The following is a 26,496-nucleotide window of genomic DNA, read 5'->3' on the forward strand; positions in this document are numbered from 1 at the left end:
CCCTATAAAACACTGATTACATAAAGGAGAAATAACTAGAAATTCCCTGATGGTCCAGTGGTTAGGATTTTGCACTTTAAAACTGCTGTGTTCAGGTTTAATCCTTGGTTAGGGACTTAAGATCCCACAAGCTACACAGTGCAGCCAAAAAAAAAAAAAAGGAAAAGTAACTATGATAGAGAAACCTGGCAGGCCCTTGAGTGATTTAGAGTTAACATTGCCAGTGTTGGGACAGATCAAAATTGTGTTGCACCTAATATCTAATGTGAGGCAGTAAGAAAACATTATCACCTCTGTGATATTTATATGTTACAAATGCATGAAGTGAATCTGATCATGAGGGAAATCAGACAAACCCAGATTGAGGGATATTCTTCAAAATACCTGGCCAGTAATCTTCAAAAGTGTAAATTCTTGAAAGTCAAGGAGATTTATAAGAACTGTTTCAGGTTGAAGGATCCTAAAGAGACTGAACTGAACTGAACTGAAAGAGACTTGACAACAAAATGAAATATGTGATCCCAGCTAAGCCATCCCTGGACTCTGACCTACAGAAACTGAGATAATAAATAGATACTGTTTTAAACCACTAAGTTTTTGGTAATTTGTGACATGGTAAAGAATACTAATCTATAGGTGATTTTACTCAGGGGACATAGGTACAAAAATCTTGAACAAAAGATTAGCAGACAGAACCCAGCAATTCATGAAGATGATACTATGTCACAAATAAGATAGCTTTCTCTGAAATGTCATGTCCTCCTTCAGGGGATCTTCCCAACCCAGGGATGGAACCGAGGTCTCCTGCATTGCAGGCAGATTCTTTACTGTCTGAGCCACCAGGGAAGCCCAAGAAATAGAAAGTGAGTTTAACGCATGACCATCATCAATAATTAACCACCATAACAGAATAAAGAAGATAGAATCTCATTATTACCACAAAAGATACAGAAAAACCTCATCACACTCACAATCCATTTGTGATTGCTACTCTCAAAAAACAAATTATGCCTTTAGTAAGTATTATTTTTAATGATGAATTATTTAATACTTTTCCTCAGTTCAGTAATGAGCTATGGATACCTACTATCTCACTTTTATTCAGCATTTTATGAGGTGCTAGCTAGTTTGAAAGATAAATAAAATGCATAAGAATTGAAAGAAATCCAAATAACCTATATATTAATAAAAATTATACTAAACTTTAGAAAGCTTCCTGGATACAGGATCAATATGTGAATATGAAGTTTGTTTTTATCTTCCAGTATCAAATATAAAGTGAAATTTTTCACCAGACTACATTGATTAGGAGAAACAAGGTCTTGGGAGAAATTCATCTATAAAAGGAACAGGATGATAGCATTCAAGTCCTCCAGAACCACCACTGTGGTGACTTCAAGAAACTCATCTGTAAATAGACTGCAAAGTTCAAATAACTGCAAGAGTTAGCCTCTCTAGTTGCCAGGATCCCTTATTCAGGTGTCATAAATGATGCCTGAATTCTTAATGTCTTAATGTATTCCAAATGTCTTTGTGTAGCCTGAACATAAATATAAACGTATATATTAATGTACAAATATCTATATAGATAGATAGATAACCATTAAGATATACTACAGGCAACTCTTAAGTATCTTTTTGACTTAATGGTAATGTATCTTGGCGATAAATCCAGATGACAAGTATATCTACTACATTATTAATTTTGTAACTGTCAAACTGTTTGACATAATTCAAGCTTACAGAAGAATTGCAAGAAGAGTACAATGAACTGTAGTATACCTTCTCTCAGATTCACCAGTTGTAGGCATTTGGGCTACATTTGCTTCATATTTGCTTTCAGTTCAGTTCAGTCGCTCAGTCGTCTCCGACTCTTTGTGACCCCATGAATAGCAGCAAGCCAGGCCTGCCTGTCGATTACCATCTCCCGGAGTTCACTCAGACTCACGTCCATCGAGTCGGTGATGCTATCCAGCCATCTCATCCTCTGTAGTTCCCCTTCTCCTCCTGCCCCCAATCTCTCCCAGCATCAGAGTCTATTCCAGTGAGTCAACTCTTCGCATGAGGTGGCCAAAGTACTGGAGCTTCAGCTTTAGCATCATTCCTTCCAAAGAAATCCCAGGGCTGATCTCCTTCAGAATGGACTGGTTGGATCTCCTTGCAGTCCAAGGGACTCTCAAGAGTCTTCTCCAACACCACAGTTCAAAAGCGTCAATTCTTCGGCACTCAGCCTTCTTCACAGTCCAACTCTCACATCCATACATGACCACTGGAGAAACCATAGCCTTGACTAGACAGACCTTAGTTGGCAAAGTAATGTCTCTGTTTTTGAACATACTATCTAGGTTGGTCATAACTTTTCTTCCAAGCAGTAAGCGTCTTTTAATTTCATGGCTGCAGTCACCATCTGCAGTGATTTTGGAGCCCCCAAAAATAAAGTCTGACACTGTTTCTACTGTTTCCCCATCTATTTCCCATGAAGTGATGGGACCAGATGCCATGATCTTCGTTTTCTGAATGTTGAGCTTTAAGCCAACTTTTTCACTCTCCTCTTTCACTTTCATCAAGAGGCTTTTTAGCTCCTCTTCACTTTCTACCATAAGGGTGGTGTCATCTGCATATCTGAGGTTATTGATATTTCTGCCGGCAATCTTGATTCCAGCTTGTGTTTCTTCCAGCCCAGCGTTTCTCATGATATACTCTGCATATAAGTTAAATAAGCAGGGTGACAATATACAGCCTTGACGTACTCCTTTTCCTATTTGGAACCAGTCTGTTGTTCCATGTCCAGTTCTAAGTGTTGCTTCCTGACCTGCATACAGATTTCTCAAGAGGCAGGTTAGGTGGTCTGGTATTCCCATCTCTTTCAGAATTTTCCACCGTTGATTGTGATCCACACAGTCAAAGGCTTTGGCATAGTCAATAAAGCAGAAATAGATGTTTTTCTGGAACTCTTTTGCTTTTTTGATGATCCAGTGGATGTTGGCAATTTGATCTCTGGTTCCTCTGCCTTTTCTAAAACCAGCTTGAACATCACGAAGTTCACGGTTCATGTATTGCTGAAGCCTGGCTTGGAGAATTTTGAGCATTACTTTACTAGCATGTGAGATGAGTGCAATTGTGCGGTAGTTTGAGCATCCTTTGGCATTGCCTTTCTTTGGGATTGGAATGAAAACTGACCTTTTCCAGTCCTGTGGCCACTGCTGAGTTTTCCAAATTTGCTGGCATATTGAGTGCAGCACTTTCACAGCATCATCTTTCAGGATTTGAAATAGCTCAACTGGAATTCCATCACTCCACTAGCTTTGTTCATAGTGATGCTTTCTAAGGCCCACTTGACTTCACATTCCAGGATTTCTGGCTCTAGGTGATTGATCATACCATTGTGATTATCTGGGTCGTGAAGATCTTTTTTGTACAGTTCTTCTGTGTATTCTTGCCACCTCTTCTTAATATCTTCTGCTTCTGTTAGGTCCATACCATTTCTGTCCTTTATCGAGCCCATCCTTGCATGAAATGTTCCCTTGGTATCTCTGATTTTCTTGAAGAGATCTCTAGTCTTTCCCATTCTGTTGTTTTCCTCTATTTCTTTGCATTGGTCACTGAAGAAGGCCTTCTTATCTCTTGCTATTCTTTGGAACTCTGCATTCAGATGCTTCTATCTTTCCTTTTCTCCTTTGCTTTTCGCCTCTCCTTTTCACAGCTATTTGTAAGGCCTCCGCAGACAGCCATTTTGCTTTTTTGCATTCGTTTTCCATGGGGATGATCTTGATCCCTGTCTCCTGTACAGTGTCACGAACCTCATTCCATAGTTCATCAGGCACTCTATATCAGATCTAGGCCCTTAAATCTATTTCTCACTTCCACTGTATAATCATAAGGGATTTGATTTAGGTCCTACCGAATGGTCTAGCAGTTTTCCCTACTTTCTTCAATTTGAGTCTGAATTTGGTAATAAGGAGCTCATGATCTGAGCCACAGTCAGCTCCTGGTCTTGTTTTTGTTGACTGTATAGAGCTTCTCCATCTTTGGCTGCAAAGAATATAATCAATCTGATTTCGGTGTTGACCATCTGGTGATGTCCATGTGTAGTCTTCTCTTGTGTTGTTGGAAGAGGGTGTTTGCTATGACCAGTGCATTTTCTTGGCAAAACTCTATTAGTCTTTGCCCTTCTTCATTCCGCATTCCAAGGCCAAATTTGCCTGTTACTCCAGGTGTTTCTTGACTTCCTACTTTTGCATTCCAGTCCCCTATAATGAAAAGGACATCTTTTGGGGGTGTTAGTTCTAAAAGGTCTTGTAGGTCTTCATAAAACCGTTCAACTTCAGTTTCTTGAGCATTACTGGTTGGGGCATAGACTTGGATAACTGTGATATTGAATGGTTTGCCTTGGAGACGAACAGAGATTATTCTGTCGTTTTTGAGATTGCATCCAAGTACTGCATTTCGGACTCTTGTTGACCTCATATGATGGCTACTCCATTTCTTCTGAGGGATTCCTGCCCGCAGTAGTAGATATAATGGTCATCTGAGTTAAATTCACCCATTCCAGTCCGTTTTAGTTCGCTGATTCCTAGAATGTCGATGTTCACCCTTGCCATCTCCTGTTTGACCACTTCCAATTTGCCTTGATTCATGGACCTGACATTCCAGGTTCCTATGCAATATTGCTCTTTATAGCATCGGATCTTGCTTCTATCACCAGTCACACCCACACGTGGGTATTGTTTTTGCTTTGGCTCCATCCCTTCATTCTTTCTGGAGTTATTTCTCCACTGATTTCCAGTAGCATATTGGGCACCTAATGACCTGGGGAGTTCCTCTTTGCGTATCCTATCATTTTGCCTTTTCATACTGTTCATGGGGTTCTAAAGGCAAGAATACTGAAGTGGCTTGCCATTCCCTTCTCCAGTGGACCACATTCTGTCAGACCTCTCCACCATGACCCACCTGTCTTGGATTGCCCTGCAGGCATGGCTTGGTTTCATTGAGTTAGACAAGGCTGTGGTCCTAGTGTGATTAGATTGACTAGTTTACTGTGAGTATGGTTTCAGTGTGTCTGCCCTCTGATGCCCTCTTCAACACCTACCATCTTACTTGGATTTCTCTTACTTTGGGTGTGGGGTATCTCTTCACAGCTGCTCCAGCAAAGCACAGCCACTGCTCCTTACCTTGGACGAGGGGTATCTCCTTACCGCTGCCCTTCCTGACCTTCAACGTGGGATAGCTCCTCTAGGCCCTCCTGTGCCTGCGCAGCCAGGGCTCCTCAGGTTGCTCCTCCCTGCTGCAGGCCCTGGCCTCGGGCGTGGGTGGCTCCTCCCAGCTGCTGCCCCTGGCCTCAGGCTCTGGGTAGCTCCTCAGCATCACCACCCGGTGCACTAAGCAGAGGCGGCTGCGCTTTATCACTCCCTTTTCCCTTCTTTCATCATGTTTCTCTGTCTGTGTGTTTTTCTGATCCATTTGAAAGCAGGTTGTTTAAATTATGTCCCTTTACCCCTTAATCTTTCAGTGTGTAGTTCTTAAAAATAAGGACATTCTCTTTAATAAACAGAATACAATATTATAAAATTAAGAAAATTCAACAAAATACAAAATTATTCATATGTAGTCCATATTCTGATTTTATCAATTGTCCTAATAATACTCTTTTATACTAGTTTTCTTCCTGATCCAGGATCCTACTCAGTATTGAGAATTTGGTCTTGTTTCTCTAGTTTCTTTTTAATCTGAAATAGTTGTCAGCCTACTTTCTTTCCTGATATTGACATTTTTGAAGAGCTTTTTCCATTTGTATGCTTGTATGATTGATGCTGTCACTCAGTTGTGTCCAACTCTTTGCAACCCCATGGACTCTATCCCACCAGGCTTCTCTGTCCATCAGATTTCCTAGGCAAGAATACTGGAATGGGTTGCTATTTCCTCCTCCAGGGGATCTTCCCGACCCAGGAATCAAACCCGCATCTCTTGTGTCTTCTGCATTGGCATGTGGGTTCTTTACCACTGAGCCACCTGGGAAGCCCCTTCTGTAATCTCATTCATTTTACTTGATGTAGAGTTGAGAAAAAAAGGAATTGAATTGGCCCTAATGGCTCTTTCTTTACCTACTCCTTACAGATTCTGAGTTTGCTTAGAGGAAGAACAGGTTGGTATTAGCTCTGTAGACAGGGCATAAGGTGGGGGGTTCTTTGCAAGGGGTTCCCTCTCTACTGAAGTTCTTTCTTATGCATGGTTCTCTATGAAGAAAATGAGAGCTCAGGAGACCATGTGTGCTTTGCTATTTCTCAGCTTATAAATTCTTCTATGATGAATACTTTATTTACCCGGGGTGGCACTAGTGTGATGTGTGGGTATGAACCTCTTTTGCACTCTGGTTGATGACCATGAAGGGAAATACTCTAGTTTATCCTAATGTTATATGTTTTGGGAAGCAGCAATAACTGCTGTCTCCCTTTCCACCATGGGAAACAGTCCCTCAAAGGCCTAGAAGAAGTGTGGTCACTGGGTAAGTGGATGAGTGCCCTAAGGGGGTAGGGTTGCCATAGTGTCCACTGATGTGGAGGCAAATCTTCTGTGAATGTGTGTTTGTGAGAATGTATAATATATACATAAAATAAACACTTGGAAAGATGGAGGTAAAGGGGTCATATGTTCTGTAAATTCTCTGAAATCTAACCTTTGAAAGTTTTAAAGCAGCCAAGTTTACAGTATCAATGGCAACATTACAGAATCTTGAAGTGTAATGAAAAGGATTATGATGCATGGGAAATCCAAGTTGGAATGTACCTGAAGTACAGATGAAATCAGTTTGCAGCTACTGAAAGTAGAGAGGAACATACAAGTTGTTTATTAGAAACAGAAAGAACCCGAGTAACAGGCTTGGAGAAATGAAGCTAAAAGGATTAGACACAGTTCCTAAATAGAAGTGAAAGACCAATGTGGTTTCATGAAATGGCTTCACAGCGGTCTTTCCCTGAAGATGACTTCAGTATCTACTATGTCCTGTGAGCTTCCGTCTACTATAGTTTTTTAGATAAGCTTAGTTAGGGTGGTAGGAGGAAGCCATGCTTAAGGGGTCAGGAGGTACATGCCGCATTTTGAATGATTTTTCCAGGTTTGACTCATTGGAGGGTCCTCAAATGGAAGGGAAGATGTTATTTAATATCCAGCTAATAGTTATGCCTAAAGAGTGACAGGCCTGGGCCTCCCATGATATTGATAAATAAAAGGGAAATGTCCAACCAGGTAACAGAGAGAACTTGTCAAACTGGCAGAATTGTAAGTAGAGGTACCGAGGTGAGGTAGCTGTCTCCTGGAGACCCAATTTGAGATACTAAGCATGGAAAGAAAAATCGAGGGGACAAAGATACTGGGCTGCCTGTTGCAGTAGCCCAGTCACAGAAGGCAGCTCTGTGTGGAGAAAGGACTGTCTTCTGTGCGGGTCTCGTTGATCCATATGGACATATGAATTCCATAGCTACTGTTAAGGACATTCTGGATCAGTCATTTCTTTAAAAATTTAGGTTAAGTTGCCATTTATTAACTATGTAATCTGTGCTTCATACCTTGCATCATTTAATCTAATCCTTAGAACAATCCTGTAAGCCAAGTAACACCATCCTGTTTTATAGATGAAAAACAGACATATAAAAGTCCCAGATCACGTAACTAGTGAGTGCCAAGTCAGAATTTAAAGTAAGATCTATTTTTTTTGCAAAGTATGTGCTCTTTCTCTCCCTCTGTGTATGTTTGTGTGTTTGTATGTGTATGTGTGTAATTTATACACATATATCCATGTATGTGCTCTTAATATATTTATATTAATATGTGTATATATTATGCTCTTGAATGTATATATGGCATATATATGTGTACACACACATATAGACTCCTAATATTTGATATATAAATCCAAATAACTTGACAGACAGATGATGGGTAGGTAGGTAGATAAATATCCCTTCTCTCTACAAGTCACTGCACATGCCTTAGTATATTACCATGAGCAAATGACTAGACCATTTACACATGATATCTCACCTGTAAAACAGGATTCAAAAATAACTACTACCCCATAGAATTGTTGCAAGAATTAAATAAGAAAGTTCATATTAAATGCTTAACATAGTGCCAGTTAATACATGATAGCTGGCTTCCTTGGGTGGCTCAGACAGTAAAAAATCTGCCTGCAATGTGGGAGACCCAGGTTCGATCCCTGGATCGGGAAGATCCCTTGGAGAAGGGAATGGGTACCCACTCCAGTGTTCTTCCCTGGTGAATTCCATGGACAGAGGAGCCTAGCAGCCTACAGTTCTTGGGCTCACAAAAGTGACTAACACTTTTACTTTCATTTTTACTCTGCACATGCACTTGGTTGTGTCCAATTCTGTGACCCCATGGACTGTAGCCTGCTAGGCTCTTCTGTCCATGGGATTTCTCAGGCAAGAATACTGGAGTGGGTTGCCATTTCCTCCTCCATCATTGTTGTTAACTGCTATCTGTTATTATTATTACTAGTAATAATTAAATTACCTGTCCAGCAAAAATGTAAATACTCTAAATGGTATTTAGAAAGAAAGTCTGCATTTTTAGCAGATTCTAGGATCCTGAAAGGGCAGTATTTTCTGTCCTCTTGCTTTGGTTTTAGGAAGAAATTTTCTCTTTGTTTATTTGGCTGCAGGCACTCTTCAGAGTTTTCATGGTGGCTCAGATGGTAAAGCATCTGCCTACAGTGAGGGAATCTTGGGTTCAATCCCTGGTTTGGGAAGATCTCCTGGAGAAGGAAATGGCAACCCACTCCAGTATTCTTGCCTGGAAAATCCCATGGACGGAGGAGCCTGGTAGACTACAGTCCATAGGGTTTGCAAAGAGTCGGACACCACTGAGCAACTTCACTTTCACTGTTCAGAGAGCCCTGAGCCAAGTAACACAGTTTTAGACTCCAAGTTCAAATACTTCTGTCTTTGATAGGGAATGTATTTGGAGGAAGTCTTATGAAGAACTCTTTTTGTGTCATGAGGCTGAGAGGGCCTGATTTCATTTGTGCATATTTTGTTTCTTCAAAATGCTTTCCTTTCTTTCCACGTGGCACCAACACAGTGCAGAGCGCACAGATCACTATGACCCATGCCCAGTTAATGAAGCTGAAGAGAACCAGCCCCATCTCCAGGGGGTGACTGGCCTGCGGAACCTGGGCAACACATGCTACATGAACGCCATCTTACAGTGTCTCTGCAGCATCTCACCACTGGTGGAATACTTTCTCTCGGGAAAGTACATTAACGCTCTTCAAAAGTAAGACCATTTGCCTTACCTGTGGCCTGGCCCCCACCCCTGCTCTCCAAGGTGAGGTTAGGGAAGGGACCTTCTGGAAAGGGCTAAACCAGTTAGTAGAGGCTGCAGTACCCCAGATCCTGTTTCTGAGTGAGTAAAATGAGAAGGTCAACCAAGAAATGAATCAGTCTTGGGGTCTGATGCCACATGATCAGCCAGAAACATTTCCCCTCCTTAGGGACTGCAGCGAGGTTGCCACTGCTTTTGCCTATGTGATGACAGACATGTGGCTTGCCGACTGTGACTGTGTCTCACCAGAAATATTTCGGTCAGCTCTTGGCAACCTCTACCCAGTATTTATGAAAAAGACACAGCAAGATGCTCAGGAATTCTTGATTTATGTCCTGAATGAACTTCATGAAGCTCTGAAAAAGGTAGGTAGAATTAATGGTGGGAGACGTGGGCAGGAGGTGTGATCAAAGAAGCTGCCAAAGCAGAACCAACTGAAAGCATAGCGCCTTTAGAACATTTCGCTAAGGCTGTAGAATCACTGGACAGTCAGAACATGCTCCTGGAAATGCTGTTCCTGGGCATCAGCTAGATTCACATCAGGCTACAAGCCTAACAAAATTGGGCCGTCTCAGGAGTTTAACATTTGCTCTTTAAGAAACTTTTTTTTCCCCTAACAATAGGAGGCTAGAGAACATAACCTGAAGGGACTGGAGGAAAGATCCAATTCCTTTATCTTACCGTGAGATAAACTTGCATGACCAGAAGCCAGTTTGCAGCTTACCCTCTTCCCAGGAAAACCTGCCTCCAGAGCCCCATATCACAGTATCATTGGCTGTCAGCTTATGGCACCGTAGACATGGGTTTTACCAGGGTTAGGGTGTCCTCATCCTCAGCTTCACTTAAAGAGGCAAATGAATGAATTATCACAAATTATACCTATTATATTCTCTTAAGATCTTATTCTATTTATTATCTGAATCCAAGATTTTTCTATCAGATAGAAAAATCAGGTCATTCTATTAAAACAACTTTGATAACCAGTAGTTGATTTGGCATGAATTTGTCCCTTGATTAGTACCACCGGAGAAAATCATATGAAAAAAGATCCATTCCAAGATACTGCAGGAGGATGATCGCCAATGAATCCTCCATCATCACCCGGCTGTTTGAAGGGCAGCTCAGTTATAGCATCGTATGTTTAAAGTGTGAGAACTGCACCTATAAGAACGAAGTTTTCACCATCATCTCCCTCCCCATTCCATCCAAATATGAGTGCTCTCTTCAGGTAAGAAGTCTTACTCCTGGAGACCTCTTTTGTCTCTCTCTACCCCAGCCCTGGATTTTTCTCAGCACTGTTTCCTATATTTTCTAGTATAAGGGGAGCCACTTTATAACTAAAAAAATTGTAAGCCCATGCTGACAATGTTTTGTAGAAAAGTGACTACAGCCAAAAGTTACTGTGAATTCAGTTGTAACGCTGATGATGTTCAGTAAAACAGCCTCACTGTAAAATAGATAGATAGGTGGGCTTTATTCAACCTATTGAGATGGCTTGGTGCATATAGGATATTTAAACTTATAAAAACTCTATGGCCCCTTTTCATCCCAGAGGTCTGTAGGTCCAGATTGGAAACTAGATAGAAATAAATCTGACTCTTAGTCTTGAGCCACTTATATCTGGACAAGAGCTGAGGAATTTGAGCGGGGAGATAGAATGGAATGGTGTCTTAGTTTACCTCTTGAATTTTCTTTATTGTAATACCAAAAGTTAATCTGTAAATGGAGTGGGGAGGGTCAGGGAGTGGGTGGGGGGTTGGGGGGTGGGAGGTGTCAGTGAAAGGTAGGTGGCTGTTAGGAGGCAGGGAGCAGTAAGTTTCCTTGCAGAAAAACTCACATTAATATTTTTCTTCCACAATTATGAAAGTACATCTATTGCTAAAACTTTTTTCACATACCAGAATTAGAGAAAAGAATTCTGCTTATTCAGACCTGGACTTTTTCTCAGATCAAACTGCTAAAGCCTGCTGGAGGTGAATTCCAAAGCCTCTAAATGAGGCGCTGGCAATCTGTGCTCACTACTTCTTTAGGCCAGTGCTTTGCAGAGCAGGGGGCTTGGCTGGTTGGTGATGTCTCCTGTGGGCATGAGATCTGATTCTCTCTGTTCTGCTGTATTTATAATGGGCCACCCCCAGATACTGGGATATGGCTATTTTTAGTCACAAGATCACTTTAGTGATGAGACAAATAACTTAAAGCCTGACTTGGTTAGTGGAAATTGCATAGTTGGTATTATTCTGAAGCAAATCAGAAATAGTAAAATGATGATTCAGAGATTAGAAATGAGATGGACATCTGGATCCATTGCAGTAACTAAGTGAGAAAGCAGCACCTCCTTTGCCAGGTGGATTCTGTCCAGACTGCATCTTGTGGTGCTGGCATCTCTTGGATTTGACTTTGAGAAAAGCACCGGGGATTACATTTCTGCAGCTCTTTCAGAGTTCTAATATAGACAGGAGCCCAGATTGCTGCAGATCCGATTTGGTCATCAAATGCTTTTTTCCTCAATAGGACTGTCTCCAGTGTTTTTTTCAACAAGACACATTGACCTGGAACAACCAGATTCACTGTTCCTTTTGTGAAACCAAGCAAGAGACAGCTGTGAGGGCCAGTATTTCCAAAGCGCCAAAAACAATTGTCTTTCACCTAAAAAGGTATGGATGTTAACATTTTGTGAGCAGATTTTTGGGAGAGCTTTCAAACGTAACTCACATACCATGCATTTCACCCATTTAAGTGTATAATTCGATGGTGTTGGGTATATTAATTTTTTTAAATCTGTGGTAAAATATACATAATAAAATTTGCCATTTTGGCCATTTTAAGTGTATAATTTTACTGGCATTAATTACAATTCACAGTGTTGTATATCAGTCAGTATTTCCAAAACTTTTTCATCACCCTCTACAGAAACTCTGGAACCATTAACCACCCCTCATTCCTCTTCCCTTTAGCCTCTGGTCACCTCTAATCTGCTTTCTGCATCTGTAAATTTGCCTATTCTGATATTGAACATAAGTATAGTCACAAAACATTTGTCCTTTTTGCTGACCTGTTTCACTTAGCATAATGTTTCCAAGGTCGGATATCCTTGTAGTGATGTGTACCAGAATTTTATTCCTTTTTACACCTGTGTAATACTCCATCATATCTATGTACATCATGTTTTCTTTATCTTTTAAACTGTTGATAGACATTTTGGAGCTCACTTTGAGTGCTTTTTAAAGATAGATTCCCTGGCTCCACCCTTGGAGACTCTAATCCCATAAGTCTGATGTGGAATCTGAGCATCACTATTTTAATTTTTAATCTCCACCCCTGGCTCATTTTTTATTTTTAAAAGTTTCATATATACAGAAATGTTGAAAAGGTATAGAATAAGTATCCATATACCCTAAAATCTTCACTGGTTGGTGCCACTTTTTGACATTTCCTTCCATTCTTCCAGTCTTTCTCCCTCCAGCTCTCCCTTTCTCTGTCCCTTCCGTTTTATTAGCTGAACCATCTAATGTAAGGTGCAAACACCAAGGCATTTCATACTTAAATACTTCAACATGTATCACCTGAGAAAAAGGACATTTTCCTACATAATCACACCATTATCAAATAGTACAAAAAATGTAACGATAATTTTGTATCACCTAAGATATAGTCCATATCTAAATTCCCCCATCCCCAAAATGTCTTTCATTACTTTTTTTCCAGTCCATCCAGTCAAGGGTCATACATTGCATTTGGCTATCTCTTCAGCCTCATTTAATCTGGACTAAGCCTTCCCTCTTTTTTAATAGTTAAACTTTTTTTCCTCCTATTGAGCCATTTTTACCTTCTCCTGGATTTGTCTGATTGTTTCCCCTTGGTTAGATTTGGGCTAAGCCGTTTTATTTTAGCAAGAATCTGCCATAGCTGATGTTATGGACTTGTCATTACATTACATCAGGAGGCAAATCATGAAAATTTGTCCCAATTTTCCAAAAAATATTTGGAAAATTTGTCCAAAAAATATTGGTAATGTTAAATCTGATCCCTTAGTTAAGGTAGCGACTGTAAGATCTCACCATTTAAAGGTATAGTTTTCCCGTCTGTAACTAGTATCACTTTGAACTCATGGATATTTTAAAATTTAATGGGTTTAATATCCATTACTATTATCATTCTTAAAAAAAAAAAGATTTATTTATTTATTTTTGGCTGTGCTGGGTCTTCATTGCTTCATGGGCTTTTTTCTAGTTGTGGAGAGAGAGGACTACTCACTAGTGTGCTAGCTTCTCACTGCCATGGCTTCTCTTGTTGCAGAGCACAGACTCTAGGGCGCATGAGCTTCAGTAGTTATGGCTCCTGGGCTGTAGAGACAGGCTCAGTAGTTACAGCACACAAGTTTAGTTGCTCCATGGGTTGTGAGGATCTTCCGAAATCAGGGATTGAATCTATGTCTCCTACATTGCCAGGTGGATTCTTTTGGAGAAAGCAATGGCAACCCACTCCAGTACTCTTGCCTGGAAAATCCCACGGACGAAGGAGCCTGGTGGGCTGCAGTCCATGGGGTCGCTAGGAGTTGGACATGACTGAGAGACTTCACTTTCACTTTTCACTTTCATGCATTGGAGAAGGAAATGGCAACCCACTCCAGTGTTCTTGCCTGGAGAATCCCAGGGACGGAGGAGCCTGGTGGGCTGCCGTCTCTGGGGTCACACAGAGTCAGACACGACTGAAGCGCCTTAGCAGCAGCAGCAGCAGCATACATGAACTATAGAAACTTCTGATATGATTTCCATTGTTATAGTTTCACCTTTTCCAGAATGTCCTATGTTACACCATATGTGACCTTTTGAGTTTGGCTTCTTTCACTTAGAACAATGAGATTAATCCATGTTGTGGAATGTACCTGTGGTTCCTTCTTTTGATTGCTGTGTAGTATATACCCTTTTATGAATGTAACAAAATTATTGATCCATTCACCAGTTGATGAACATTTGGGTTGTTTCCAGTTTGGGGCAGATAGGAATACAGCTGCTACAAACATCTGCTTATAGGTTTTTATGTGGATATAAAACCTCTTCGTTTCTTTTGAGCTGATACCTAGGCATGGGATCATATGATATCATATCATATGGGGTCACATGATAACGATATTCCTTTCAGTTCAGTCACTCTGTTGTGTCTGACTCTTTGCGACCCCCTGGACTGCAGCATGCCAGGCTTCCCTGTCCATCACCAACTCCTGGAGCTTGCTCAAACTCATGTCCATCAAGTTGGTGATGCCATCCAACCATCTCATCCTCTGTCTTCCCCTTCTCCTGCCTTCAATCTTTCCCCCTTTTCCCCTTGATATTTCTTTAGGTTTTGCAAACAAGATTCTTTACTTTCTGGCACAAGAATATCTTAGGCTCACCCAGTAATTTCCCACCTCTAGACCTAAATCAGCCACTTTTCCAAAATGAACATAATGTATTTTTTAAAAAGCTCTGGAGTGATTCTGATATGACCTCAGATTTGCTGATCTATGTAACACCTAGAAAATGTGACAAGATTTTTCACCAAGCTTTATCTTATTAAAGATGTATTAAAACCTCAGAGCTGGAAAACAGGACACTGCCAAGACAGTGTGTGTGGAAATCAAGATAAGAAAAAGCTGAGTCAGCTTGGTTAGGGTAAACAGCATCTGCTGGAGCGAAGACTTCAGGAAACCACCAGTGTGATTTCTGCTCCTCCAGTGCTGATCCTGGCTTTAATTCCATTCTTTTCCTCCTGCTAGATTGACTCTAATCCATCTCATTCCTTGACTCAGGCCTTTGGCCCACTCCAGCCTCAGTTTTGGCATGCAAAGATTCTAAATATATGTAATGAGACAAAGTAATTTTTGTAAAGGTCAGCACCAAATAATCTTTCCAAGAAATTACTTTTAACTACGAACTTGTGAAAGTATGTGGACTTCATTCATGAGTGGTTTACAAACTTACTATCTCACACATTTATTTTATCTCTCCAGGTTTGACATTCTGGGTACAATGAAAAGGAAACTGAGGACAGATATTCATTACCCGCTCACTAACTTGGACCTTACTCCTTACATTTGTCCAATTTTTCGGAAACATCCTAAATATAACCTCTGTGCAGTGGTGGTGAGTAAAATGCTGAAACTATATAAAATAACACAAGTTTAAAGAAAACTGTAGAATTATTTGCTTGAATGATTACTCCTATCTCTTCCTGACTTCTCCTGTACTGTTATTTTAAAAACAAAATAGAGCCTGGAAACTGCCTGCTTTGACCTTGGACAGTACCACAGTTAAAGAATACAATGTCCTCTACACTGCCTCCTTACTGTCCCACTACTCCATGGCTATTTCAGATCTAGGGATTTGTGAACTGTGCCCTGGGCAGTGGGCAGCACAAGTTGGTTCCAGTAGCTTTATGTTGAATAATCATGAGCCTCTCTATGGTGAAAGCCCCCCAAACATAATCACTGCCTGTGAGCATCAGTCCTGAGGAAACTCTGGGGATTCCATTGGCTCTGAATCAACTGTCATCATTGAGGATTCCCTGAAGGAAAGAAATCATGGAGTATAATTCAGACCAGACCTTCTGCAACTTCCCACAGCATCAGCCTACCCCAAGCACAAGGCCATCTCTAGGTTTCTGTTCTTGATCACAGTGTTATCTCCTTCAGAACATTCAGGTTTCACTTGAACATTCCAGTTTCACTTGAACTTGGAGGTCCAGTTGTGTCCAGTGTCAGATGGGCAAGGCTCCCACTCGATCCCAGTGTGATTTACCAGAGTCCTCTTGTGTGCTGAAGTCTATTGCTATTAAGTTTATTGCTGAATTAATATAAAATATTGTTTCAACTGGTCTTTCTCTTTAACATCGCTCAACTGAGAACCATACTTCAAACTTAAAAAAGATCCTTTACTTTACCCTTTTTATGTTGATCTTTGACATTCTTCTTTCTAATTTATCCTGCCCTTTAATATGGTTTTTCTTCTCTAACTTGCCAGTTTGGAAATCTAGAGTGACATCCTCTTCTCTATCATAATAGACTGTAATATGAATTCCCAAATGATATAGGAATTGCCCCACCTCTGTATTTTACTGTTTTAACTTCTCATTATAACTGTTTCTGCTTTAAATAAAAAAATCTAAAAGCAGAATTTATAAAAACTTGTATGATAATTATCTACAGTATGAAAAGGTACATGTTTATATTTAAAAGAGTCACCCAAGCTTCCTATAAATTCTTAATCCTTTGTTTAAATTATTATTAGTTAATTGAAGGGTAAAAATTGATTTTGAAAGAAATATAGCTAGAATTTACTGAAAGTTGGTGATTGATCAGAAACAAGAACTAAGCATCTTAGAAACTGTGATGTATGGTCCTGGGGAAAGGCCATCCAGAACTCTGCTACACAAGGTGTCATTCCCCAGGAGACACCTGATAGAAATAAGAAATATCAGGCTCCACCCAACTGACTTACTGACTGGAAACTTGCAAGATCCCCATGTGACTGGAAAGTGTACTGAAGTTTGAGAAGTATTCAACCCTGGCCCAAAAAGGAAGGATTGCCTCCACACCATCCTTAACAGATATATATCCAGCTTTCGAATAAACCCTTAAAGAGCTCTCTGCTTTACAAGGAAGGCTCTTTATCTACCAGATTTGTTTGATTTTACAAACATATAGTGCTTGCTATGTACCAGATAGTGTTCCAAGCACTTTATAAGTAATCAACCATGTAATTCTTACGTAGCCCTGTGAGGTGTGGGCACTATTATCATCCCCATCTTACAGAATGGGAAACAGGAACAGAGGTTAAATAATCTGCTCCAGTCTAATGCCTACAAAGAGCAGAGCCAGGGTCTGAAGCCAGGCAGGCTGCTCCAAACAGTCCTGCTCTCACTACTATGTTATGCTACCTCTGACTGTTAACTTGTCTCTCTACATTGGGCCCAAAGTCTTTGGGCTTCCCAGTTGGTAAAGAGTCCACTTCCCAGTGCAGGAGGTGCAAGAGAAGTGGGTTTGATCCCTAGAGAAGGAGATGGCGACCCACTCCAGTCTTCTTGCCTGGAAAAAGCCATGGACAGAGGAGCCTGGCAGGGTACAGTCCACAGGGTCGCAAGAGTGGGACACAACTGAACACAGCACAGTTAACACCTATGTGACTTTTTGGTTAACAAATGCTTGTATGTATGTGTTAGCCAAACAGAACTCATTCTTATTTCTTATATGTGTTGTTGTTGTTCAGTCACTCAGTTGTGTCCGACTCTTTGCAACCCCATGGACTGCAGCATACTAGGCTTGCCTGTCCTTGTATCTTACATGTCTTATATGTGACAATCCTTTACATATTTGAAAATAGTGATCATATACCAACAGCATTTACCCCCTTCAACCCTCTTCAAATGATTAGTTTCTAGGAAAACTTTTTAAAATTATCAAATATTTCAGGCAAAGAAAACACAATATGTACACACAGATGTTTAGAATATTGTAGAAAAAAATCAAGCCTCTGTGTATCTTTAACAACTCAGCTCCCTTCTCAGTTGTAACCACTGTCCTGAATTTGGAAGGAATTACTCCCACACAGGACTTCCCAAGTGGTGCTAGTGATAAAGAACCTGCCAGCCAGTGCAGGAGGTGTAAGAGACATGGATTCGATCCCTGGTTTGGGAAGGTCCCCTGGAGAAGGGCATGACAACCCACTGCAGTATTTTTGCCTACAGAATCTCATGGACAGAGGAGCCTGGCGGGCTATAGTCCATAGGGTCGCAGAGTGTCGGACACGACTGAGTGACTTAGCACAGCATAGCACATTCCCGTGCATTCTTTCATACTCTTGTCACACATGTATGTGTGATATAGTGTGTTTTGCATGTTTTATAAATCTAGTATCATTAACTTACATATCCTTCTGTAACTTTTTCCTCAGCTTTATTTTTGTGATATTAATCCATATTGATATATTAGCTTTAGTGCATACATTTAACCTGCTTTTAGTAATTCTTTGTATCTAGGTTGTTTCTAATATTTTGCTCTCACAATTTTGTATAGTGCATTGTCATGTGCTAACACATGAAACTTTATTCTTCCAGATCACATTTTGAAGATTACTGACGTGAATCTCTCCTTTATTCTATTAACATAGCAAACAACATTGATTTTCTACTTAATTTTTTTGCTAAAAATGTTTTCACATTTTTAGTATCTATTTTCACAATCAAGAAACTAACCTGTAACTTTCTTTCTCATACTGTCCTTTTCTGTTTTTGTTTTAGGGATCAGCCTGTTTTGTTTTAGGATCAGTCTGTTTCTAGCCTCATAAAATAGGTTTGCCATTCTTTTCTATTCTCTGGCACAGTCTGTTTAAGATAAAAATAACTTGTTTCTTGAAAGTCTGGTATAATTAAACAAAAAAACTATCTGGTCCTGGAATTTTTGTTCTTGGTGAGTAGATTTTGAAATATTTGATCACTTTGCTTTAGCCATGGTGAGTCTATCGAGGAGTTTCTGTTACTTCATTTTTTTTTTTTTAGAGTATAATTGCTTTACAATGTGCTAGTTTCTGTTGTACAATAAAGTGAATCAGCTATATGTATACATACATCCCCTCCTTCTTGGGACTCCCTTCTACCCCCATCCCTCCCATTGCACCCATCTGGGTTATCACGGAGCACCAAGCTGAACTCTCAGTGCCATACAGCAGCTTCCCACTAGCTATCTGTTTTATACATGGTAGTGTATATATGTCAATCCTAATCTCCCACTTTGTCCCACCCTCCCCCGCCCCATGTCCCCATGTCTGTTTTCTAAAAATGGAAACCATGAATGTAAAACTCAGTAAAATTGCAAAAAGGTAACCTGCCAGTGTAACCAGAATATGGTTCAAGTAGAATATTACCAGTACCTGCCTGTGTGGCCCCTTCTAGTCCAGGAGACCACTAGCTGCTGACAGGTTTTGCCAGTTCTGCTTTATAGAAATGAAATCCTACTGTGTGGACTCTTTTGTGTCTGACTTCTTTCACTCAAAATTATGCAACATTCATTCATATTATTGCATGTATTGTGGCTTACTCATCTTCGTTGGACTTCCCTGGTGGCTCAGATGGTAAAGCGTCTGCCTACAATGTGGGAGACCCAGGTTCAATCCCTGGGTCAGGAAGATCTCCTGGAGAAGGAAATGGCAACCCACTCCAGTATTCTTGCCTGGAAAATCCCATGGACGGAAGAGGCTGGTAGGCTACAGTCCATGGGGTCGCAAAAAATCGGACACAACTGAGCGACTTCACTTTCATTGCTGTATAATATTCCATTGTGTGAAACTACCACAGCTTGCTCTACCCAAAGATCATGAAGACATTTATCTGTTTTAACTTATAAAAGCTCTATTTTACTTTAACATGGTTTTAAGAATGTTTAAAATCCCTTTCTTTTTTTTACATTTCAAACTTATTGGCAGAAAATTGTTTACAAGTGTCTCAGCAGTAATTTTCCTGCAATTCAGGGGGCTTGCAGGAGATTCTATGCCTGGGTCAGGAAGACCCCTTGGAGAAGAAAATGGCAATCCCTCCAGTATTCTTGCCTAGGAAATCCCATGTACAGAGGAGCCTGGCGGGCTGTAGTTCATGGGGTTGCAAAGAGTCGGACATGACTGAGGGACTAAACATCATAACTAAATTGTCACTTCTCCCTTTGTTTATCCTTAACACTATAATTTATCTATTTTGTTATCTGAAAGAACCATCTTATGGTTTTTTGATTATTTCTTTGTGTTCTATTTCATTGATTTCTGGTTTTTAATTTCCCATCTTTAACTTCCTTTGATTTCCATCAACTTGTTATTTAGAGGTGCATTTCTAAAATTCCAAACATAATTTTATATAGTCATATTTCTGTTACTAATTTCTAACTTAACTGCATTCTTATCAGAAAATATGGTCCAATATTATCCACTCATAGTACAGGTTGATACTTGTTGCTTTTTGTACTAGTTTTATGTGTGCTTGAAAAGAATTTCTAAATTAGGTTCAGAGTTCCATATGTCCATTAAATAAAATTTGCTGTGTTGTTCAAGTATATATTCTTAAGTTTTTATCTGCTTTAACAAAATGAATAACTGAAAGATATATGTATCAGTTTTTTGTCTTTTTTTAACTTTTGGCTGGTCTTCACTGCTACTTGCAGGCTTTCCCTAGTTGCCGCGAGCAGGAGCTACTCTATAATTGTGGTGCACAGGCTTCTCATTGCGGTTGTTTGTCTTGTTTAGAGCACAGGCCCTAGGGTGCATGAATTTCAGTGGTTGCAGCACACAGACTTAAATGGTTCCAGTGCATTGGCTCTGGTATATTTGCAGTGCACAGGCTCTGGAGCATGCGGGCTTCAGGAGTCTTGGTATTCATTCTCAGTAGTTGTGGCGCATGGGCTTATTAGTTGCTCCACGGGCATGTGGAATTTTCCTAGACCAGGGATCAAACCCATATCCCCTGCATTGGCAGGTGGATTCTTAACCACTGGACCACCAGGGAAGTCCTCAGGCTCTCTTACATACCACTTTTTCACTTATACTCAATTTTGTTTGTGTAGGACATACTTAGTGGACTTTACATCAGGTCTGTTATCCTGAAGTCTTAAGTCTCTGACTGAAAAAAATCTTTTGTTTACTTTGATTCTTGAATGCTTTAACTAGAGAGCAAATTCTGGATGCAGTTATGTTTTATTGTTTTAAAACTATTATTTCAGGTTTATATGGCTGCCGTGGAGTTGTGCCATCATGTTATTCTTTTGTGGATAATCCTTTTTTCCTGTTGACTTTAAAACTTTGTGTTTGTTGTCTTGTAGTATTATTTTTATTTATCCTTGGTTCACTCTATTTTCTAAATTTGAAGATTCATGTCTTTCCTTAACCATTTCTAGTCATTGTCACTTTCAGTAATGCCTTGTTCCTGTGCTCTATTCTCCAGCACTTCTGCTAGGCATATACTGAATATTCTCTTTCGACTTCCTGCCACTACTACATTCAGGCTAATTTCCTCAGTTTCATCTGTATAATTTATTCATTATCTCTTCAATTCTATGTACTATGTACTCTCAACACTTGAAATTTTTAATTTCAAGTGTTTATCATTTCTGTAAGTTCTTTTGAAGTTTCCAGAGTTTGTTTCCTGTTCTTAAAATGTTTGTATACTTTCTGTATAGTCTCTATTACCTAAAGTGCTTGGGGTTTAATCTTCTTATTTATTGCCTTCTCTTCCTCATGGTGAATTGTTTCCTTGTGTGTTCTGTAATATTGAATTGTGAGTTCAGCATCACTGGCTTTTTCTCCTTAATGTGTGGTTATCCTGTGCAGCCTGAATTAAGGTCCATCAATTTAGAAAGTAATTCTCTTTTCTTTTGCCAAGCAATCCCCAAATAATTCTATTCTCACATTAAATTCACAGGATTCTGACACACACAGGTATTAACAGTTTAAATCTGAATCCCCCAAAGAAGCCAGGTCTGTGGTAACAAATTTCTAGGAGTTTCTTTTATTCTTTGTACCCAGAGCCTAAGCTTAGCTAAACACTGGAGGATAGATTCCCCCCCTGTCATTTACTCTTTTTTTAAAACAAATATTTATTTAGCTGTGTCAGGTTTTAGGTGCAGCATGGCATGCAGGATCTTTTGTTGCAGCAACGCGCTTCTCTGTGGTTGTGGTGCATGGGCTGTAGAGCCCAGGCTCAGTAGTTACAGCCCTCGGGTTTGGTTGGCCTCCAGCATGTAGGATCCTAGTTCCCCCACCAGGGATCTGCCTGCATCCTCTGCATTGCAAGGTGGATTCTTAACCACTGGACCACCAGGGAAGTCCCATTTGTTCTGTTATTGAGGGTCAGTCCCTTTTAAGAGGTTGTGGCTATGTGTGTGAATTTCATTCCAACGCCTCACCTTGCAGGGACTTAAGACTTTACCTCCAACCCTTGTGCTACCCTGAAAACCCAAGCACAGTGGTTCCAGAGTCCAGAAACTGCCTTTGCTCCCAGTCACAGCATCAACCATATATCACACTCATCTTTTATTTTTTCTGTACTTGGCCCCTTGAGATTACTCTCACTATACCATCTTTAAAGTTAGCCATATATTTCAATGGGTATTTATCGTGTTTCATTCAGCATTCCTTACACTTTCATATGAAGATGTTCAGGCTAGCTGTTTGCCAAAAATAACTGGGAACGGAAGTCAAGAATGATGCTTCACCTGCTTCTGCTGTGTTCGGTTTTTTTTGTTTGTTTTTTACAGCAAGCCATCAAAACTGAACATATTCTACCCATGATCTGTCTAGTCACCTTAGAACATTACTCATCATCTGTATCCACCAGACGTTTTGTTTTTCTCAACCAAATTACATCACACTATTATGGACATTTGGAGAAGGAAATGGCAACCCACTCCAGTACTCTTGCCTGGAAATCCCATAGATGGAGGAGCCTGGTAGGCTGCAGTCCATGGGGTCGCTGAGGGTCGGACACGACTGAGCGACTTCACTTTCACTTTTCACTTTCATGCATTGGAGAAGGAAATGGCAGCCCACTCCAGTGTTCTTGCCTGGAGAATCCCTAGGACGGGGAGCCTGGTGGGCTGCCGTCTAAGGGGTCGCACAGAGTCGGACACGACTGAAGTGTCTTAGCATAGCCTTAAGGACATTTTAAGTATTTACTTACTTATTTGGCTGTGCTGGGTCTTAGCTGTGACCTGGGGATCTTCAATCTTTGTTGGAGCATGTGGGATCTAGTTCCCTGACCAGGGATTGAACCTGGCCCGCCTGTATTGGGAGCACAGTGTCTTAACCACTAGACCACCAGGAAGTCTCTGGGCACCATTTTATAAATAAGGAAATTTAAGCATATCAGCTTAAGGTCACATGGCCAACATCAGGACCAGAGCCTGAATCTTTTAAATATTAGCTTTGGGATATTTCTCTAATGTGTAAGGGGAGATGTGAGGAAGATGAAGTTCTAAGGGGACACTTAATAAGTACCTATGTGCTTGCACTACAAGATAAATAGTAGTTGTATACAAGACATATATACAATAGTAGTGTATATAAGGTCTTGTTACCCAGTCTTAAAAGATAGGGGAATTAAAGCTGAATTCATAGTCAAATTGACTAGAAAAATCCATTTTCCTCCCCCTACCCCACTGATAAGCAAACTTACTCTGTAAAAAGCTAGACAGTAAATATTTGACGCTTTGTAGGCCATATATCTAGTCGCTATTCAACTTTACTGTTGTAGTGTGAAAGCAGCCACTTATAAACAAGTGAGCATGGCTGTAGTCCCATAAACCTTTATTTAAGGACATTGAAAATTTTGAATTTCATGTAACTTTCACATGTCCTTTTTCCAACCATGTAAAAATATAAAATGCATTCTTAATTTACAGGGCATACAGAAACAGGCAGTGGGCTGGCTCTGATCCATGGCCAGATACGGTTTGCTGACCCCTGCTGTATGCCATACTACCTTCTGAGAAATGAGGTTCTCCAATGCATTTGTTTCAAACATTCCTCTACTGGCTTTGGAAAGACGAATGCAACAGGTTCTTCTTTGGGCCTTGGATGACTGAGGGAGCTGTTGCTGTGCACCCCCCTCAAATTGTGTGGTCACAATATGCAGTTGTTTTATGTCTTGTTGCCATGTTAAATGTCTTTTTTCATGTCTAATCTTAGCCTATCTTCAAAATTACACTATAAGTTCATTTAGGAGATATGATTATTATTTTAAAATTTCCTTTGATTTTAATAGTCAGTGTATGGTAGGTACTCTTGATTCCAGGTATCTCTTGGAGTAATAGGAAACTCTTGATTCCCAAGAGATACCTGGAACCTAGCCACAGGACTGGAAAAGGTCAGTTTTCATTCCAATCCCAAAGAAAGGCAATGCCAAAGGATGTTCAAACTACTGCACAATTACACTCACCTCACATGCTAGGAAAGTAATGCTCAAAATTCTCCAAGCCAGGCTTCAACAGTATGTGAACTGTGAATTTCCACATGTTCAAACTGGATTTAGAAAAGGCAGAGGAACCAGAGATCAAATTGCCAATATCTGTTGGATCATCGAAAAGCAAGAGTTCCAGAAAAAAATTTACTTCTGCTTTATTGACTATGCCAAATCCTTTGACTGTGTGGATCACAACAAACTGTGGGAAATTGTTCAAGAGATAGGAATTCCAGTCCACCTGACCTGACTCCTGAGAAATCTGTACGCAGGTCAAGAACCAACAGTTAGAACTGGACATGGAACAACAGACTAGTTCCAAATCGGCAAAGGAGTACATCAAGGCTGAATATTATCACCCTACTTATTTAATTTATATGCAGAGCACATAATGTGAAATGCTGGGCTATATAAAGCACAAGCTGGAATCAAAATTGCTGGGAGAAATATCAATAACCTCAGATATGCAGATGACACCACCCTTATGGCAGAAAGTGAAGAAGAACTAAAGAGCCTCTTGATGAAAGTGAAAGAGGAGAGTGAAAAAGTTGGCTTAAAGCTCAACATTCAGAAAAGTAAGATCATGGCATCTGGTCCCATCACTTCATGGCAAATAGACGGGGAAACAACGGAAACAGTGAGAAACTTTATTTTGGGGGGCGCCAAATTCACCGCTGATGATGACTGCAGCCGTGAAATTAAAAGACGCTTGCTCCTTGGAAGAAAAGTTACGACCAACCTAGACAGCATATTAAAAAGCAGAGACATTACTTTGCCAACAAAGGTCCATCTAGTCAAACTATGGTTTTTCCAGTAGTCCTATATGGATATGAGAGTTGGACTATAAAGAAAGCTGAGTGCTGAAGAACTGATGCTTTTGAACTGTGGTGTTGAAGAAGACTCTTGAGAGTCCCTTGGACTTCAAGGAGATCCAACCAATCCATCCTAAAGGAAATCAGTCCTGAATAGTCACTGGAAAGACTGATGTTGAAGCTGAAACTCCAGTAGTTTGGTCACTTGATGCAAAGAACTAACTGATTTGAAAAGACCCTGATGCTGAGAAAGATTGCAGGCAGGAGGAGAAGGGGAAGACAGAGGATGAGATGGTTGGATGGCATCACCAACTCAGTGGACATGAGTTTGAAGAAGCTCCAGGAGTTGGTGATGGACAGGGAAGCCTGGCGTGCTGCAGTCCACTGGGTTGAAAAGAGTCGGACACAACTGAGCAACTGAACTGAACTGATGGTCGGTGCTCAGTATTAATTGATAAATACTAGCTGCTGTCAAATACTGTCTTGTTTCATTCACATATTCTATTAAATAGCCAATAAACCTAATGTATAACCATTTCAGTGACAACGAAAAATAGAGCAGTCAGGCTACATGTATGATTCGACTTAAAATTGTCATTTCCTTTTAATCCAGTATAAAGGAGAATTATTAAAAATATTTTGTGGCCCTACATTTTTGGCTGTAACAGTTAAGTATTCAAATGTTAACACTAAGTCTGACATTTCCTCTTTCCCCCAGAACCACTTTGGGGATCTGGATGGTGGCCACTACACTGCTTTCTCCAAGAACTCAGTGACCCAGGCCTGGTACAGCTTTGATGACACACGAATCAGTGAGATTCCAGATACTTCAGTCCAAACTGCTGCAGCATATCTCCTGTTCTACAGCTGTCAGCCCTTTTCTATACCTACACAAAAGTGCAAGAGCTAAGAAAATGGTGTTTCCTGAAAATTGCAAAACTAGCAGTGAGAACCTGGTACTTAAGTTTTGCTTTGTCATTAAAAGTCTTGCAACTTACTTGCATTCGCTGACATTTTTAAGTCCTTCTGGCATATTATGCAACCTTTTACAAGGTAAGTTTATAACAAACATGGGTCCTAGCCCACTAAACAAGGCAGTGAAGAAATGATGCAGTACTAACAGATGGGGACCTTTAAAGCACCCAGATTATGTACTGTGTGCATATTTCAAAGTGCAGTGTTTAATAATGTGTATTTTTATCATAGATTATCTCATAATTAGATACAGCCAACAAATTTATTTTCCAAAGATACTTCATGGAGCTAAACCAAAATAACTTTTGTTCAAGTGGCTCTGTGATTTGAAAATATTAATTGATCTGATAATTTAGCCAAGAAGCTATAAGTCACTCAGACTAATTTCACTCAGAACATGAAA

The 26,496-nt window shown here is 40.2% G+C and overlaps 1 protein-coding gene across 1 annotated transcript; it reads left to right on the forward strand.

The window, feature by feature from the left end:
- The first annotated feature begins 6,933 nt into the window (after nt 1-6,933).
- On the forward strand, nt 6,934-26,028 carry USP50 (ubiquitin specific peptidase 50). Its single transcript, XM_052647241.1, has 7 exons — nt 6,934-7,001; nt 9,097-9,291; nt 9,509-9,704; nt 10,358-10,567; nt 11,851-11,993; nt 15,329-15,461; nt 25,837-26,028. The coding sequence occupies exons 1-7, from the start codon at nt 6,934-6,936 to the stop codon at nt 26,026-26,028; spliced, it is 1,137 nt and encodes a 378-aa protein (XP_052503201.1).
- The last annotated feature ends 468 nt before the right edge of the window (nt 26,029-26,496 follow it).

The sequence above is a fragment of the Budorcas taxicolor genome, chromosome 10 (genome assembly GCF_023091745.1).
Source record: "Budorcas taxicolor isolate Tak-1 chromosome 10, Takin1.1, whole genome shotgun sequence".
Taxonomy (NCBI): Eukaryota; Metazoa; Chordata; class Mammalia; order Artiodactyla; family Bovidae; genus Budorcas; species Budorcas taxicolor.

Excerpts from the sequence above, each read along its gene's own strand:
- USP50 (XM_052647241.1), top strand. The coding sequence starts at position 6,934 with ATGTGGTTTCATGAAATGGCTTCACAGCGGTCTTTCCCTGAAGATGAC. Across the intron at positions 7,002-9,096 it reads TTCAGTATCTACTATGTCCT|TGCAGAGCGCACAGATCACT; the intron begins GTGAGCTTCCGT and ends GCACCAACACAG. Across the intron at positions 9,292-9,508 it reads TACATTAACGCTCTTCAAAA|GGACTGCAGCGAGGTTGCCA; the intron begins GTAAGACCATTT and ends TCCCCTCCTTAG.